At 48.4% G+C, this 18250-nt stretch overlaps 1 protein-coding gene across 1 annotated transcript; it reads right to left on the minus strand.

The window, feature by feature from the left end:
- Nucleotides 1-1262: 1262 nt before the first annotated feature.
- Nucleotides 1263-12651, minus strand: MCRIP2 (MAPK regulated corepressor interacting protein 2). Its single transcript, XM_088148176.1, has 5 exons — nt 12264-12651; nt 11824-11944; nt 4700-4827; nt 2737-2838; nt 1263-1691 (listed from the first exon to the last, which is right to left on the minus strand). The coding sequence occupies exons 1-5, from the start codon at nt 12313-12315 to the stop codon at nt 1621-1623; spliced, it is 474 nt and encodes a 157-aa protein (XP_088004302.1). The 5' UTR covers nt 12316-12651; the 3' UTR covers nt 1263-1620.
- Between the last annotated feature and the right edge of the window lie 5599 nt (nt 12652-18250).

An 18250-nucleotide genomic window follows, 5' to 3' on the forward strand; every position in this document is an offset into this window, starting at 1 on the left:
TTTGTCCCCTTGCCCTGCTGAGTTCCCCCCAACACACAAACCTTTCTCCCAGCTCTAAAGATTGGGATCCCATCAGATTCCAAGCTAGTTGGAACCACACAACCAATATTCCAACTTGTAAACTATGATCTAGAGCTTTGCAGGGGTGAATTGGGGGCTCGTGGGCCAGTCAAGAAACCAGGGTTCAATAAGCCATCACTTATCCCCATGTGCAAAGTCAGCTAAATATGCACCTAGTGACAAACTGGAAGCTAAACCCAGCCCTGTGAGCAAAACTTACATGGGGCAGTTCAAACCTCGTGGGGGGAACATGTTTGCTTTAAGGCAGGGGCAGGAAAACAGCTGTTGGCTTTGGAGTTTGCACAGACTTGATGCACCATCTTTAAAGAACACATGTCCAAGAAGGAAGCCCCCCCCCCAATTTGCTGAAGGCATGTTTGCCCCTTAGATCTTGGGGTTCAGAGAGATTGTTGGGCCACCTTGTCTAAGAAGGCTTGCAGTCAGAAAGCACCCAGTGTCTATTTGTCCTTTCAATTTTTGACAGCTCAGGGGTTGAACACCCACCCACACTTCTGCACTGCTCAAGTGGGAATCCAGCCCTCAGTTGGAAACGGGATGTTTAGTTTCACATATTGGTTTTGCCAGCTACCTTAGAAAATTCTTGGCTGGGCCCATCTCAACACCGGCCAAGAAGGAACCTTGCCCACTCTTTTCCGGGAAGAACAAATTACTCTACATTTTTGCATGCGAGAGCTGGTTTACTTGCTAAGAGCTTGATCACTGAAGGACTGGACAAAAAGATGCCAGCTGTGTTCGGACAACACCCAAACCCGCAAACCCTGCTTTTGGGCTACCCCAAAGCTAAACCCAATGATGTCTTAGTGTGTTGTAGCAACCAGGACATGAGATGAAGCCACAAGACGGTTTGCAAACCCCGTGGCTTGTTCACCCACGTTTAGGGGCTCCTGTGCTGTGCAAGGCAAGCCGAAAAAGGGGACCAAACTCAGCTTTCTGCTGTGGCAACTGGAATTCAGAGCACTGGAGGGAGGTCACCCCAGCTACGCGCTTTCCCGAGCCTGCATCCGCCTAAACGTTGACAAGGCTGTGCCTTTTGACGTTGACCGGGTGCCTGATCCTGGGTGGTTCTGAGAAACGGCAGCTGGACTTCCGTCACTGGCTCTCCTTGGCATTTTGCTTCCTTTTTCGGGAGAGGCGTCCTTGGGGAGACCAACCCCCACCAAGAACTCCTTTCAGACAGGCTGGTTTGTTCCACTGGCAGGATCAGTGCATTTATTGTGAACACAGTCTAGGCTCTGGGGCCAAAGCTGACTTGCTGCTGGGGGCCAGGCCCAAGGGAGGAGAAGGATGCCCCCTTCACCCCCACTCCCTTGCTGCCATGGCGCTTCCACAATGTACGGTCTGCAGGCATCTTCTGGGCAGGGGGATCTCAGCATTTCAAAGCCAGCTGAACAGCCACAGTCGTGCCCCTTCTGCCCCCTCCCCCCAACCGCGGTCCGTGCCCCCCTTTATTTGTTCTGTTCTCTCTGCACTTGGGTGAGTGTGCGTTTTCTTAGAGTGAAATTGACATCTTCTCTTCTAAAGTGGTGCCTCCTCCCTTCATTAAGAACCATTCTTGATTTTGGCTAGGAATTGTTGGGCCCACCAGTCTTCCAGGTCAATGGGAACAAAATCTGAAAAAGAGAAAAGAGGGGGAAAAAATAACTTTATAACCAACAAGACCACTCCAAACACCTGCTTCAGTGTATATTTCTTCCTACCCAACCTTCAGAGGGTGACGAACTATAACCCCCACCATCCCTCCCTATTGATTATGCTATCTGGGGCAGTTGGGTGTTGGAGTTCATCACTCACCCCTTGGAAAAGCAGTTATCCATTCCTAGACTAAAGGGATAAGTTACAGGTTTATTTCTCCTATAACGTAGAGCAGTGCTTTTCAACCTAAGCAACTTTAAGATGGGTGGACTTCAACTCCCAGAATTCCCCAGCTATGCTGGCTGGGGAATTCTGGGAGTTGAAGTCCACCCATCTTAAAGTTGCTAAGGTTGAAAAACACCTTTGTAGACTAACTTTGCCACCAGGATTAAATAAACTGTGAAGTGCAGGTTATGAAAATTAAGGACAGGTGCAGAGCATCCTTGCAACTAACATTCTGAGGTTGCAGGATCCCAACGCTATGCACTTCTGGATGTGTTGGACCGCAACTCCCAGCATGCTGAGTTGTTGGCTTGGCTGGCTGAGAATTCTGGGCACTGTAGTTCAACACCTCTGGAGCATTCCAGGTAGGGGGAAAGAGCTATATTTTAATGGAGAAGTTGCTTTTGGAGAAACAGAGAGTCTTGAGCCGTTCAAAGAGGGTCGATCTATACACAAGCAGAAAGCACCAGCAAAGCTTTTGAAAGCCCTGCACAAATATAAACGCTTACGGGGGAAAAAGGAGATAAAATACCCTATCCATTCCATTGACCCCGAGTTTGCTTTGACAGGGTGATTGGAGAGGGGAGGGGTCAACAAAGTCAAGATGGCGATCAGAACCAAGCCATCGAGAGTCTGCTCCTTTTCTATGTGCGACGCAAGGCGGTCACCATCTTGACTTTTGTGATCTTCCCATGGACACCCCTACTGCTTTCATGTCATGCTTGATTTATTTGGTTTCTACTCGGATCCTGAATTCAGGGAGAAGTGAAGGCCTGGGAGGGGTGTCATTGGCCACCTCACCTTTCAATTCAGGACTGGGCGTTTTCTCTGTGTATTGTACGGGGCCAGATCCGCCTTCTCCTGGTTCTCGATTGTCCAGTTGCTGTTCCACCTGTTGCCAAGCTGGAGGTACAAAGAAAAGAAACTACTCGAAAAAGATCCCCAAGCCCATGGGTCACCTCCATAAAAACATTGCAAACTGGTGACCCCATAAGGCAGTGTTTCTCAACCTTGGCACCTTTAAGATGGGTGGACTTCAGTTCCCAGAATTCCCCAGCCAGCCATGCTGGCTGGGGAATTCTGGGAATTGAAGTCCACCCATCTTAAAGGTGCCAAGGTTGAGAAACACTGCCATAAAGACAGCATCATTGAATTCAACGATGCATGGGAAGAAAAAGACCAATGAAATGTTGCCTGGATTTTCACATGATGTTTACCCGCATTGGTGAAAAGACCTAGCAGCGGTGTTCACACAATATGCCAAGTTTGGTTAGTTTTAGCAGGGGGACCACAGCAAGGGATTCTGGGGGTTGTAGTTTGGCAGCACCCGGAGAGTAACACCCTCTGCACCTATTAAACACCACCACCAAAGGACCCAACAGAACTGGCCATCTGAATTGTCCTCCCAACGCCGGGCGTAGGATTGAAACAATTCATTTATTTGCAATATATACCACCCTGCAACATGGCAGAACCTACCAACCTTCAACCTTGGCTGATCTTAAAAAAAGAAATAATACCAAGAAGGTTGAGACGAGTTATATTTAGATAGGTCACTACCAGGAAAACCCACTTGAAGGAGACTTGAATGTATATATCTAAACTGCAAAATGATGTCACAGGATTTACCAATTTCCATCAGATTGCCTGTCACTCAGGATTTTGTGCCTCTTTGGGTGAGAAAGCTGTTCCCTGTAAGAATTAGCTGCAAGCCTGTCAAATGTTGGCTTACGATGACAGAAAATAGGGAGAAATCCGGTAGATGTTCCTTTCCATGGTTCTCAGTGACAGCCTTTCCCAAATTTAATTCTGCTAGGCCGGTTAGACTCCTAGCTGGCAGGGGAGAATGGAAACTGAAGTCCCACTCAGCTGAAGGGCACAGGTTACAGAACAGAGCATTTTGGATTTCTACCTATCTCCAGACAAATCTAAAAGCATTCTGTTTTATGCACATGGTTAACCTGTTGGATTCTGTGTCACACACCCCCCCCAACCCCCTTCAAGCATTATTTTGCTTATTTTGAGCAGAAGCCCGGGGGTCAAATTCCAAAAAGTGGGTTGGTTCAGGACCGAAAAACAGCCAGGGCAGAAACGAAACATGATTGTCGATTCATTCCAACTTAATCCAAGTTAACTTAAATTAAAAGCAGTTAACTCTGGATAGGTTAATTCATGCTAAGGTGGTCACGTTAAGGACCACAGGGGAGGAAGCCTCGGGGGCTACCCTCAAGACTTTCGGGGGGCTACATAGAGATTTTAGATGCTGTAGCAGGCGAGCTTATGCCTTTTAAAAAAGTCAGTTAGTTGGAAGACGTGCTATCCAACTCCTTCTGACTTTCATATCTGGAGAGGTAGCACCTTTTCCCACAAACCCATGTTATTAAAAGGAAGAAGCTTTAGGAAGCTGCATTCTGCCGTTTAATAAAAGGGAAAGAGCTTTTTCAAGGGGGGACACCCCATTGACGGAAGGCACTCCCTAGAGATGCTTGACGGGTGCCCCTGTTGGCACTGTTTCAGCACCAGGGAAAGGCCTCTCCATCTTCCCAGGGTTTTTAATTGCCTTTGAATTCATTGTTTTAGGCTTTGAATGACCGTCTTATTGCGGCTTAGTTTAGATCAGTGTTTCTCAACCTTGACCACTTTAAGATGCGTGGATGTCAACTCCCAGAATTCCCCAGCCACTCCCAGAATTCTGGGAGTTGAAGTCCACCCCTCTTCAAGTGGCCAAGGTTGAAACACACTGTCCCAGAATCAGCCAGCTTACCTTCGTACACAAACCGGACATTTTCTTCGTGAGCTACAGTGTAGTTTTCCTCTGTGGTTGTGGGGGGCGAGATCATCAATGGTGGTCTCTTTCCGTTTACCCTGTTGAACACAAGCTTGGGGAGGGGGCTGCAAAGAGAGAGAAGAGATAAAAAGATTTTATGGGTGCTGGCTTAAGACTGTTCACACACACCCTGCCGGTAAAAGCTTGCCAAGAAAATGGAACTGAAATGGTTTGCTCCAGGAGTAGAATAGTTGGAGGAGAAAAAGAACAAGTGTTTTGAAACACCCCCACCCCATGCGAGATGAGATGTGAGAAAGCAGTGAGCCTCCAGATGTTGCAAACTGCAACTCCCAGCATCCCATATTGTGGCCTGCACTGGTAGGGACTTCTGGGAGTTGTAGTTCAGACACATCAAAAGGGCCACGTGCTTCTTACTCATCCTGGACCAAGGTTGGCCAGAAGCAAGCGGGTCTCCCTTCAATGTTTTGAAGCCCTCAAGTCTTTTCAACAGTCATTGTTGCCCAGTTCACAATTGAATGTGCGCGTGGTTGGCACCTAAAAGGAGGAAAATCGGTATGCTAGGACCCAGATGTTTGCTTGCTGTGGTGGGAATGGCTTACCTGATTCACTCCAACTTTTGAGTGGATCCTTTTAGAACACCTCGACTGGAGAAGGTGGGATTTGTAGTTTAATGCATCTGGAGGACACCAGGATGGGGAAAACCAGTTTCCTGGGTCTCCTTCCAGCAGATGCATCAAATGCCTGTCAGTCCTGATGTGCATTCAACCGCTAGTAATTATATGAACTTGTCCACGATCTTGCCAGCAATATAGAAGGCATTTGCTACTGCACACAAAAGTAGTACAGGTAATCCTCATTTAGCAACCACAATTGGGACCGGCAACTCAGCTGTTAAGCGAAGTGGTCATTAAGTGAAGCGTGACTGTGTTTGTGATCTTCCTTCCGCTTTCCTTTGCTTTACAGACCTACGAAGGTCGTAAATGTGAGGATCGGTCATAAAGTTACTTTTTCATCGCCGTCATAACTGCGAAGGGTCACTAAACAAGGCAGTCATTAAAAGAGGATGACCTGTATTCCCTGGGGGTCTCCCATCCTAAAAGGCCCTTTTTAGCTTTTGCTGAAATCTATCTAAGCCAGCCAGATCGTACCACCATACCACCGCCTGTAGCACCCATCCTAAAACAGACTTAGCAGGATTAAATATGAAGAGCTGGAGGAAAAGGGGAAGATCCTGTTCTACCTATCTGCCTACACATTTGATGTGACCTTTCCCATTTTGCACAACCCCTCAATCCAAGGAAGGCAGATGGTAGAGAAACAGCGGCCAAGGAAGCAACCTTGACTATCCACCATCCAAGCTAATTATTACCCATGCTGGCTGGGGAATTCTGAGAGTTGAAGTCCAAGCATGTGAAAGTTCCCAAGGTTGAGAAATTAGAAGATAATCATTTTTAATTTCACGGATTGAGGAATGGAAGTGTTTTTGCTTTAATAGATGATTTCCTCGGCTCTCGATTAGAACCTTGAATCATCAGAAAATACCCAGCCTGTTCCTTGAATGAAGAGACAATACGAATTCTACTCCCCCTGCTAATAATAATATCTGTCCTTTTGTTTAAGAATATGCACGCCACTATTTCGGATGTCATTTTGGAGTTTCTCCCAGTTTTGTAACTCTCTGGGGCAGGAGTCCAACGTCATATGACCCAGACCGTCGCACTGGATTGTGCTTCTACCACACCAAGCAAGTCACATGTTGTTTGCCCTTCCTTCCCAACAATGCCGCCCCACCCCCACCCCCCGCGTGCCCCATCCAGGCTCTCTCCCAAATTCTACTTGCAACCGGACACACGTTTTTCCAAGGTTAGTAGAGCAAACAGTCATCATAAAAATTGCCAACGCCAAGGCTGAGAGAGACACAACAGTGGGAAAGGTGACAGTACAAGGTCTGATCAAAGGTGGCTGGTGTGCGCGTGTGTGTCGGATCTCACTCTGGTGCCTTCCTGCACCAAATTATACATTTTATTTAAGGACGCTTTTTAAAGAACTGCTTAGAATCTATCTTTAGGGGAAAAAGCTTCAGAGAATGATTGGCACTGTTTTCTGTCCCTTTTCCGTGGGTTTTCCTTGTTCTGATGTCCATTTTTTTTCCTCCACTCCATGAGGTCTAGAATCTTGTGCAAAAATAAAAAGAAGAAACTTGGGGGGTTTGTGCAGGCCATCACTTGAACATGAACTATGTACGGTACAATGATACCATAGCCTTAATATTACATTAAGCCATGGTTCCTTGAGCACACCACACAAGACACCATGGTTTAAAGACCCAACAGCAGCGGGGCTTATATGACACAAATTAGGTGACCACATTTTAGTCTCACTGGACAAACTCAGCCCACGGGGCTTCTATACGGCCCAGCATATTCTTACTAATCCAGGCACCCGGAGGAAGCCATGATTCCACTAACCATGGTCAAGGCTATCATTCCAATGCAGCCAAAGACTGAATTTATATATGGTACTAAACCATAAAGTGCTATTTATGGCAAACTGTAATTTCTCTCTAGCTTTCGCATTGAATTCAGACTTCCAAATTACTCACTGGTTGAGGATCTTGGTTTTAGAGGGATGGAGGGGGGGGTCTTTAGTGTCCCATTAGTTAGTTAATGCTTCAGCGGACTCTTCCTAGCCAGAAAATGGGTACATTCTGTCACATCATTTAATGGGTGTGATGCAAACCCTGCCATTCAGTAAAGAGAGTTTCTGGACTCTTGCTACATAAGTAAATACGCAGGACAATAAATTATACAAACCAAAATGAGGATAACTTTGTCATCGGGAGTTGAGCATATTCCAGATAAGTGGAGGTCTCCCCTGCTTTTTGCTGGTCACAGCCATCAACAACACATTTAATTTTTGGCGGTTCCGCTATGGTGCATAACTCCTGGCCCCTAAGGATCCAGATATCTCCTTTGCTATGGGTTAACACAGTGTTTCTTAACCTCAGCAGCTTTAAGAGGTGTGGACTTCAACTCCCAGAATTCCCCACCAGCTTTAAGATGCGTGGACTGCAACTCCCAGAATTCCCCAACCAGTTCAGTTAAAAGCAAGCTTAACTGGTTTCCAAGAGGTCTGACACTGAAGGAAGCCTGTTTCCTCGTTGCAAAAGGCCAGTGTGTTAAAATGAAAGCAGTGCGTACAGGCTGTGGCACCCCAATACATTTCACTTGCATGCCGCCACCACCGTTCGTATGGATTTTATAAATTTATCAGATAAAATATATATTTCCATATAGCTCTCAGCACATCCATCCTGCTGCACTCTAGATCCAAAGATGCAAGGGAACATTTAAATGTCCAAATATCTAGATCAGTGTTTCTCAAGCTTGGAACTTTAAGATGCGTGGACTTCAACTCCCAGAATTCCCCAGCCAGCCTGGCTGCCTGGGGAATTTTGGGAGTTGAAGTCCACGCATCTTAAAGTTCCAAGCTTGAGAAACACTGATCTAGATGAAAGTTGCCCACCCATAATGCAGAATGGAACAATTCTTCAAACTGGTGAAGGTCAGATCAAGACGCTGTGCTAAACCATGATCTGTTAAGCTTTGACTAAGCCACAAACTATAGCTTACATACCACGACCACTGAGTTGGCTGTATGCAATCAGCCAGAAACCAAACCAGCCATGATTGGGCTTCAAGCAATGTGTGAACTAAAGCAATAACTTTGCTTCGCAATGCAAATTCTTTCTAAAGGCTGGGGAATCTCAGGCCTTTCAAGGCCCTTTTCAGGGTGGAGAAAGGATCCTAGCCCCGGTATTATAATTGCATAATCAAAAATAAAGAGTGATGCTCTTGTGTAATGGAAAGGGAGGGTGTCAGGTGAGCTAAGCGGCAGATCCATTTCTTGCTACGAGCGAGCCTTCCCGCCCGTGGGATCCCTTTCAGCAACAAGCTATTCTAAAGCACAATACGCTATAATTTACCCCAGATTAAAGCACAACTGTTGTGTTCATTTAACAGATCATGCCCAATACACAAACAAAGACTGTGGCTTGGCAATGACCTACTTCAGGGGCTTTCAAACTTTTTCAGACTGCGGAACCTGTCTCAAAAAAAACAAACCAGCAAACATCTCCCAGATTCAGAGGTGAAGGTCGTAAGGATGCAAAATCGGCTATGTTTGAATGTTTTTTTAACCCGTAGTCCTACAGAGCCCTACAGTTCCACCAAACTGTTTCCAAAACTCTGTCCTGCTTAACACAACAGGCTGAATAGTAATGGTTGCATTCCCACAATAGGCGGAACGATAAGTTCTCCAACTCCAGTTCGGTCCAGTCTAGTGCATCGTGTGAACCCAGGCAGGAAACACGAAGGGCCGACGCATGGCTGGACAAAAGGCTTCTGCAGAAGTACAGTAACCAGCCTTCCAACTCAGGGTTTCTCAACCTCGGCAACTTTAAGATGGGGGGACAATTTTTTTATAAGATCAGCCAAGGCTGAAGGTTGGGTAGTGCTGCCAGGTTGCATGTCTGTCTGTCTGTCTGTCTGTCTGTCTGTCTGTCTGTCTATATCTATCTATCTATCTATCTATCTATCTATCTATCTATCTATCTATCTATCTATCTATCTATCTCAAATAAATGAACTGTTTCAATCCTACGCCCGGAGTTGGGAGGACAATTCAGATGGCCAGTTCTGTTGGGTCCTTTGGTGGTGGTGTTTAATGGATGCAGAGGGTGTTACTCTCCGGGTGCTGCCAAACTACAACCCCCAGAATCCCTTGCTGTAGGCCCCCCTGCTAAAACTAACTAAACTTGGCATATCATGTGAACACCACTGTTAGGTCTTTTCAGGAACGTGGTTAAACATAACGTACAAATCCAGGCAACATTTCATTGGACTTTTTCTTCCTGTACATCGTTGAATTCAATGACGCTGTCCTAATGGCAGTCCTTGGCAACTTTAAGATGGGTGGACTTCAATTCCCAGAATTCCCCAGCCATTGAAGTCCACCCATTTTAAAGTGGCCGAGTTTGCAAAACACTGCTGTAAAGGGACAGAAAGAGACCAGCCCTCTTTCTTCGTGCAGCCAGGCTGCCTTTTTGCCAGCCAGAGCCTGGTTTTTTAGCATCTGCACAGAGAGAGAGAGAGAAAGACCCCTGCTTTTAATCCAGCTCCTCGTTGCAACCATCTGAGCCAGCGTCAGTCCCTCCATCCAGTGGCGGTGAGTTCCATGGCTGAACCATGCCTTGTTTGAAGGACTGCACTTCCTGCCAACTGGCCGGACTGGGTTTTATTCAGTGGTTTACAAGATTCACACGGCCGCCCCTGTGGCGAGACACAACCCTGGGCGGCTAGCAGCGGTAATAAAAACACAACCATAAAACAATCCAAGGATTGTTAGAATGGACAAGGGACAGTTCTAACTTCCAGCAATAAGAGGAAGGGAAATGTGTCTATCTGCTTCTTCGGGTAATTTCATGCAATCTCTGCAAGTCTGGGGCTTTCCATTCTTCCCCACCAGTAAACTTTCCCAAGGCGGATATTAGAATCAGGCCCTTCTCTTGGCATTGTTACCCCAAGCATCTAGATCAGTGTTTTTCAAACTCAGCCACTTGAAGAGGGGTGGAGCTCAACTCCCAGAATTCCCCAGCCAGCCATGCTGGCTGGGGAATTCTGGGAGTTGAGCTCCACCCCTCTTCAAGTAGCTGAGGTTCAGAAACACTGATTTACAGGCATCCCAGAGGCCTTCAGCAGTCCTTTTTGGACATGTTAAGGGTCCTCCTATGCACTTTTGGGTATGTCCATGTGGCGATGGCTCAATAGAAACCCTAAGCCATGTTATTATACTGTTCCCTATATAAGGACTCTAGACAGATACTTATATATCTGATACAGAAGAGATTCCCAGGCAGGGAGTGTAATTTCTGTTTCATGTTACTCCTTTTGGACAAGGACCCGAAAATATCCTCCCAAGTTGCCCAGTTTTGTGCTACCAGCTGCACAGTCCGCTCCCCCATTCCTTAGGTTTAAAATTGTATAACGTAGTATTTCACTTTGATATATTGTAGTACTTTTATTTTAATTCTACACTGTATAATATGAATTGTTTTGTTTTATATAGAGATATGTAACTGTAAGATTGTTACTATTATATAGTTTGATTGTGTCTGGCCTTAGGGCTGTAATCCAGGTGTCTGCGCTCCGGACCGGGAGCAACCTTGGCCGATCCGAAGGGCGACTTCGTAGGTTTCACAGCCACGGACAGTAATCCGGGCGGCTCACCACGGAGCCCCGTCCCTTGAGAACCCCCCAGCCCGGAGGGTTTGCGGGCGAGCTCGCCCAAGGCGCAAAAGCTGGGCGCGCCACGGCGCCCCGAAGAGCGCAGAAGGGTCCCAGCAGCGCAGCGCTCAGCTCCGTCGCTTCTTCCCCCACCCCTCCAAGGGAGGCGAGCATTCAACAGGGGCAGCGCGCCTCCTCCGCACCCCGCGCGGGCGGCGTTCTCTCTCCCGGGCACAGCCTGGCTCGCGGGCACCCGCCTCCCCCCCTCTGGTGACGTCCTTTGACGTCACCTCCCTCCTCCCCCCCTCAGAAGGAGATTCCCCTCCCTCCGGCGCGCACGTGCGTCTGGGCGCCTCCCCGCCGGGGTTGTCCTCGCAGCCACGTGGCTCCGGGGGGGACGGGAGCAGCTGCCAGGCGGGGGCGGGGGGCGTGTAACCCCGCTCCCTCTCCCCACCCCCGGCCTCGCCTCCCCCCCGCCCCTTGGGAGCCATGTGGCCACAAGGACAGCAGGCAGCCTCCCGGCAAGGTCACCTCCACCTCCCTTCCGGGGGCGCCGGCCAGCCGGTCTGCAAGAGCCCCCCGCTCGGGCCAGCCTCGGCCGTCACGGGGCGCCCCCCGGCTCGCCCGATCCGCCCCGCCGGCGCCGGCTGGACCGCGCGCGGCGGAGCGAGCCCCGCGCCAGCCGCGCGCAAGGTCACCGGCGCCGGGGACGTCCTCTCGCCGCCGCGGCTGGCTCGCTCGCTCGCTCGCTCGCTCGCTCGCTGGCCGGGCCGAGCCCAACCCAGCCCGGGACGGCCCGGCCGGGCCGCGTCTCACCTTGCCGGAGGCCACGAGCTGAGCTCCTGGTGGTGGTGGTGGTGCTGCTGCTGCTGCTGCTGCTGCTGCCGCCGCCGGCATTTCAGGTCGGCCAGTTTGCTCTCCACCTGCTGCGTGGGACCTGCGCGCGAGGCAAGGAGACACGTCCATGGCCGGGCCTGCTCGGGCGAGCGGCCGGCGGCGGCGGCACCGGGGGCCTGCGGAACGGCCCGACCCTTGGCAGCCCGCCGGGGGCGCCGTGGAGGGCGCGCGCCGCTCGCGACGGGCGCCTGTGGAGAGCGGGCAGGAGGCGGCGGAGGGCGCAGCGCTCCAGGCTCTCCCGGGCGGACGGCTCCCCGTCTCGGGCGCGCGGGCTGGGGAAGGTGGGCACTGCCGTCCCGCGCAGCCGGGGCGGGGGAGAGGGACGGGGGAGCGCCGCCCCCGCGATCCGCGCGCCTTACCTGTCCTCCTCTGCGTGGCCAGCTTGCTGGGCCCCTTGGTGATGGTGTACATCCTCGCCGTCCCCGAGCAGGCTGGCCCGGCGCGGGGCGTCCGACGCGCGCGCTCAAGCGCTCCCGATCCTACCCGAGGGATCCAGCCCGCCGCTGGGCATTTCCCGGGAGCCGGGTTCGAAAGAGGCTCCTCCCGCCGGGGAGCGCGCCCCGCCTCTCGGCCACAGTCCCCGAGCGCTGTCGGACGCGCCGCCCGCGGCGACGGCCAGAGCCTTTCCCCGCCTGCCTCGGACGGAACTTTCCGGGGCGGGCGGCTGCCCGCGGCGCGAGTCCCGTCTAACGCCGCCGAGCGGAGGGCCAGCCAGCCAGCCAGCCAGCCACCCGGGCCTGCCTTCCACACGCCCCCCTTCGGGGCTGCGCTTTAAAGGCGCCGCGCGCTTTGGCCGAGACTTGGGCGATTGCGCAAGGGAGGCCCGGAGCCGGGTGGCGGCGCTTGGCAGATCCCTGATCGGCCGGGCTGGTCCCCACGGCGCTCCCTTCGCGGAGCCTCAGCGATCGCGAGAGAAAGAGGGGCTGGTGCCGCGCGGTACAGCCCCTTGGGAGCCGTCTGTGGCTAGTTCCCGGCGTGTCATCTTGCAGCGAGAAAGGTGGGCGCTGGTTTGGGTTCAAGCGGGGATAGATGGTCGATCTCTACTTGCAGGGATCTCTCCCGCCCCTTCTCCCCCCGCCGGTGTGTTAATATAAGGGTGGGATTCAAAATCGCATCCTTCTTGTACATACTAATCCTCGCGTGCTAACTCATCCTCGCCTCATTGGGATTTCTCTGTCGCATTCACACGAACTGTCGGCTTCGTTCTACGCAGTCCGTGCACAGCTCATACCTAGGTTCCTGGGCTGCACATGCCAGAGCGCCACTGCCTATGACGGCCATCGGCTGGGAGACCCGTGGGCGTCCTTGTGCAGGTGGCTGGCCGCTGTGAGAACAGATCGCTGGGCGAGATGGGCAGGGCACGGCTTTGCTACCCTCCGGTGCAGTGGCCCTCAACCTCAGCAACTTTGAGATGCGTGGACAGAATTCCCCCGCATGTATTCCTAGCACTCCCAGAATTCCCCAGCCACCTTTAAGAGAATTCTTAAATGCTGGCTGGAGAATTCTGAGAGTGGAAGTCCACACATCTTAAAGGTGCTGGGGTTGAGCAACGCTGCTATCATGGACCCCTGTATTTTTGCAGCCCAGCTGTGCTCCCCCCCAAGACCAGGAGACCTTTTTCATCACAAGGCCCCCACGTTGAAATGAAATGTCTCAAAAGTTTTGATCCCCCCTGAGATGGGGGTCTCCTCCTGAGTGGGGCCCAAAGTTACTGTCCCCTTGTTCTCTCCACAAGGGCAAAGGCTGTAGGAATATCTGTGGGGTGATCCTAACCCAGAGAAGCCGTCGGGGTCTCTTCATAGGAAGATGATGCTCGATCGGTTGCAAAGCACATGTCACAAAAGACCGATCACTGCAACACAGTATATATAAATGGATATAAATAAAAAAAGTAAAGTTTAAATACTTTACAGGATTTTTTTTTTGCATTTTGATATTAGTAAATAATACAATATTTTAATAGTTTATGTTTTACGCTCTGCATTTATTTTTTATATAGCGGTACCTTCTTATTTCTACTAAAATACAGAAACATTCTTTAGAGCATTTTTGTATACTTCATCTTTTTATAGGTCTACGGATTACAAATACATTTTTTAAAATTTCAATATCGAAATATTAAAAGGTCTGTTTGGAAAAAAGGTTAACCAAACGAAGTACGCACAGCAAATGCATTCTTCAAGCAGGGTTGGAAGGGCACCAGCTATGGGTGACAATAATGATGAAGATAATAATAATATGCAGTAAGAGAAGAGGGCCTCCTTCTTCTGTTTTAGGAATGGAGCTCTGTGGTTACCGGGGGAGGTCAAAAAAGTCAAGATGGCAGACACGTCCGCCAACACCCCTTCTTGTCTGAAAGAATGGCTGTAGCCATCCTTTCCCTTCTTTTGGGCGACCGCTCTTCATAAACCTCTTAAGGTGGCAACGTTTCTAGCAATAGCCGTAGCTTTCAAAGCTGTCCGGTTCCTCCTCTCGCTATTCATTCTTCTCTGCTCATGGCCTCCTTTCTGGCAATTGCTTATTCTTTTGCTATATTTATTGTATCCCTGCTCTTTCTCTTGCGTTTGGCCTCGGACTTGTAAATAAATAAATGTCGATGATGAATGTTCTCAATAACGGTCCGAAGCTTCGGGGTGCAGCGGGGCTCACTGGGCAACGTCAAAGGGAAGGGTCTAACTCAGAGGCGTTTAAAGGGAGCACCGAGGCCCCTGGACAAGTGCAAAAGGTTGTCTGGAGAGTTGCGACATTTCTACCTGCCCACTTAACGTCAAGACTCCTTTGAGTTGCATTGTGATGACTTTGCTCTTTGCCGACCCCCACCCCATGTTGTTTTCTTGGCAATGGGACAGGAGGGGCTGTTTGCTGCCTTCTTTTAGGGGCTTTCCCCCCAATTTTCCAGCCTAGCCTGTGACCCTGGGATATCCTGGTGGTCTCCCATCCAATTACTAAGCCGGTTGGATCCTGCTTAGCTTTGTGAGATCTACCAAGATTGGCAAGGTTCCTATCACATTATTTTGTACCCTCTGGAAGGAGGCAGTTGATAAATCTTATAAATACATACATACCCTGTTTCCTTTATGAACCGTACTCTGTGAAACTGAAACCACCAGCTTGTGATCTCTAAACCAGAGAAAAAGAAGTCTTTTTTCCCTCTTTTTTTCAAATATTTTTTATTCAACTTATTTATTTATTCAATTTATAGGCCACCCATCTCACATCTGTGACTCTGGGCAGCCAAAACATAAACATCACAAAATAAATGACTACATAAAAGAAGAAAAGAAAGTGAAAAAGAGCATGGAAAGGAATATATCAGTAAATAAGCAGAATTTAAAATTGTCATAACATTTAAAATTCATTATTTCATTATTAATTCAATATTAATATACTAAATTAATCTATTAACTAGACTCATTATATCGTCTTAAGAAATAGTTGAAAATTGCTACAAAACCACGTCTTGTCATGACTCCTCAAAGAAATGCACAGGATCTTGTAAAAAGAAAAAGCAAATAATAAAAAGCAAATATTAACATTTCTGAATTCCTTCCCATTGCACCTGACTGGTGATTGCATCCAACAATTTAAAAAGTCATAAATTCATCCATTTAAGTCATGGCAAATGGGTTTGCTTTAAGGCAGTGTTGTCCAACCTTGGCCACTTTGGACAACACTGCTTTAAGGAGACCCCAAAATATCTTGCTGTTTTTGGTGTGGCAAAAGTCTGCCCCACACCTACACTTGGACCATTTGGATGTCACAGATCTGGCACGGAAGGGCATGCTCTGACTTCTGATTCCCTGGCCGATCCATCGATGTGTTTCGAGTCCTTCTTGATTTTCCAGCCAAAATTAATCCAATGGAATAGATTCTAATCCACAAAGCCCCTGGAAATTTGACAGGGTATAGCTGCTGTTTGCTACCTCTGCTCCAGGCAAGGTGCCTTCAAAAAACCAGCAATAATAATAAACAAAAAACAAAAACATAGAATTAAATTTCAAGATATGATTACGGTGGCAAGATGACTTATATGCACAAAGATGGAAAGATTCCACACTAGCTCTATGGAGGAATGGTTGGTGAAATTGACCGGTCTTGCTGAGATGGATAAATTAACTTTTTGGATTAGAGGAAAGACACTATCTACATTTATGGCTGACTGGAAACCTCTTATAGTCTTATTGTGTAACAATGGGGGGAAAAAGAACTTCTGATTTACGGCTTTGATGATGAGACAGGATAGATTATAGAAAGAAGAGAGTTGTGATGTCACTTTAGAGAGAGAGGTTAAAAGATAATTGTACTTCTAACTGCCGTGAAGAATATCAGAAGCCACTGTTTTGTATCTTTTATCTTTTTTTTCTATTTTTCTTCAGCTTGTTTTTCTGTTTCCTTGCATTTTTGGCTTTCTCTTTGACCTCTTTCTTTTCCTTTGTTCTTCCTTACTTCCTATTCGTTTGTATTCGTTTTTATCTTCTTTTTTAAGAGTTTCAATCAAAATTATATATAAAAAAGAGGAAAGAAACCAGAAATCGGGCCTGCCTCATTTCTGCTCTCTGAGGAGACCAAGTTACAGGTGACCTTGAGAATTCCAGCTCCGTGAACAAAGGTTCACCTTTCTTCAGAGAGGTGAATTTCTTCTCCGGTTGCGTGCCCTCTAGGAGCACCTCTAACTACTATATGTCCAACCCAAGGACCTGCCTCCAGGGTCCATGTTGCACTGAACACATCGGAGTTTGGGTTTTAAGGAGAAAAAGGGTATTTTAGCTGAAACCAAACCACTCAGAGCCGTTCGAGAGGGTTTTCTCCAATTCTGCACAGGGGAGGTTGGGGGGAAAAATCCCTTTTCTCAAATTTGCAAGGGGGGAATGAAATCCCACTGGAACCTCATCCCCAAAGCAAAAGAGCCCCCCAACTTACTGTCAGCCTGGTCTGTAAAAAAATGTATCCATAGCTGGGGAGATGCCCCCTCCCCCGTATCATTCCCTTCCCATTTTTTCTCTTTCCAGGATTGGCCCGAGTGGCTCAAACATAGAGACCCCCAAAGCTTTGGACAAGCCTGCCCCCGCCCCAACTTTTAGACTAGGTACAGGACTGGTGCTATATCCAGAACAAAACTCAGAAAGGCCTGGAATAAAATATTCAATGGATGCCCCCTCCCCAATTTCTTGAGAATGCATCTTCTCGTAGCATCATTTTCCCCCTCTGTTGTTTTTCATCCATCGAAGTCCATAACCCAGAATTTCATTTCGAGGGTTAAGTTGCACTGCCTTAAAGGAAAAGGGATGAAGCTGTCTGAATACTGAACAACATTTGGGGTGCAGGCCAGAGGCAACTGCCTGGATTTCTTTCCCCCCCTTGGGTAGCTGGTTCTACGTCTTAAGTTATAGAGAAAGGTTTTTCTAAGGAACAGTGGAAAAAGTTTAAATTTCTCCTTGTGGCTACCTGCATCTTCCTCTGGGCCCCTCCCTCTACTGAAGTTTGTTTTCTTCATTTTGCAGAAGCAAATAATACGACCGATGCCAAGGAATGTCTAACCTTTCAATCACTGATCTTTCATCTAACTGTAGTCCAGTGTTTCTCAACCTTGGGACCTTTAAGATGTGTGGACCAACTCCCAGAATTCCCCAGCCAGCATGGCTGGCTGGGGAATTCTGGGAGTTGAAGTCCACACATCTTAAAGGTCCCAAGGTTGAGAAACAGTGGTGTAGACCAAGATATTTTAAAGCTTGAGGGTGAAAGCAAGACGCCCTCTCTCCTATGCATTGTTAGAACAAAAGTTGCAAAAGTGTATTAACCATGGTTAATACATTGGCACATCCACGCGGTTTCTAAGCAACAATAAGCAGTGATTCAGCTTCACCCTTCTTGCATCTACTCTAGGGGAATAACATGGACAGCTTACCTTAAAAAGGGTTGGAAAAATTCCTACGTTGATAAACACGTCAAGCCTTTTGAGCGCTCAGGAAACCTTGCCACTCCATTCCCAAATTGTAGCCCTGCCCCAACTCAGAGTATGTTCCTTAACGTATAAATAAATAAAACATGCATTTGAAAATGTTTCCTAGGAGTGATCTGTAGCATGTAGTCCTTAAAAAAAGACACACACACGTAACACAGCGCCCAAGGTCCATGCTATCCCGCAAACTGATCTTGCTTCAGTTAAGGCATGACCTACAAATGGATTTATTGATGTCTGGGTCATAGGTGAGAACAATGCGCTCCAAGATTATCTCGGAGAACGGAGACGCGCTTGTCGGATCTGGGCATAGCGTCTTTTTCTTCCGCTTTGCAGCAAGATAAAATTAATCCAAGGGATCGTACCAACCGATTTTTATTATAGGCT

This window comes from Python bivittatus, unplaced genomic scaffold (genome assembly GCF_059951505.1).
Source record: "Python bivittatus isolate LINGU-HERP-01145 unplaced genomic scaffold, Pbiv_v1 ctg000560_np1212, whole genome shotgun sequence".
Classification (NCBI taxonomy): domain Eukaryota; kingdom Metazoa; phylum Chordata; class Lepidosauria; order Squamata; family Pythonidae; genus Python; species Python bivittatus.

Coding starts and splice junctions, on each gene's coding strand:
- MCRIP2 (XM_088148176.1), bottom strand. CDS start 12,315: ATGTACACCATCACCAAGGGGCCCAGCAAGCTGGCCACGCAGAGGAGG. Junction 2,839..4,699: donor TGTCCGGTTTGTGTACGAAG/GTAAGCTGGCTG, acceptor TTGTACCTCCAG/CTTGGCAACAGGTGGAACAG. Junction 1,692..2,736: donor GCCCAGTCCTGAATTGAAAG/GTGAGGTGGCCA, acceptor TCTCTTTTTCAG/ATTTTGTTCCCATTGACCTG.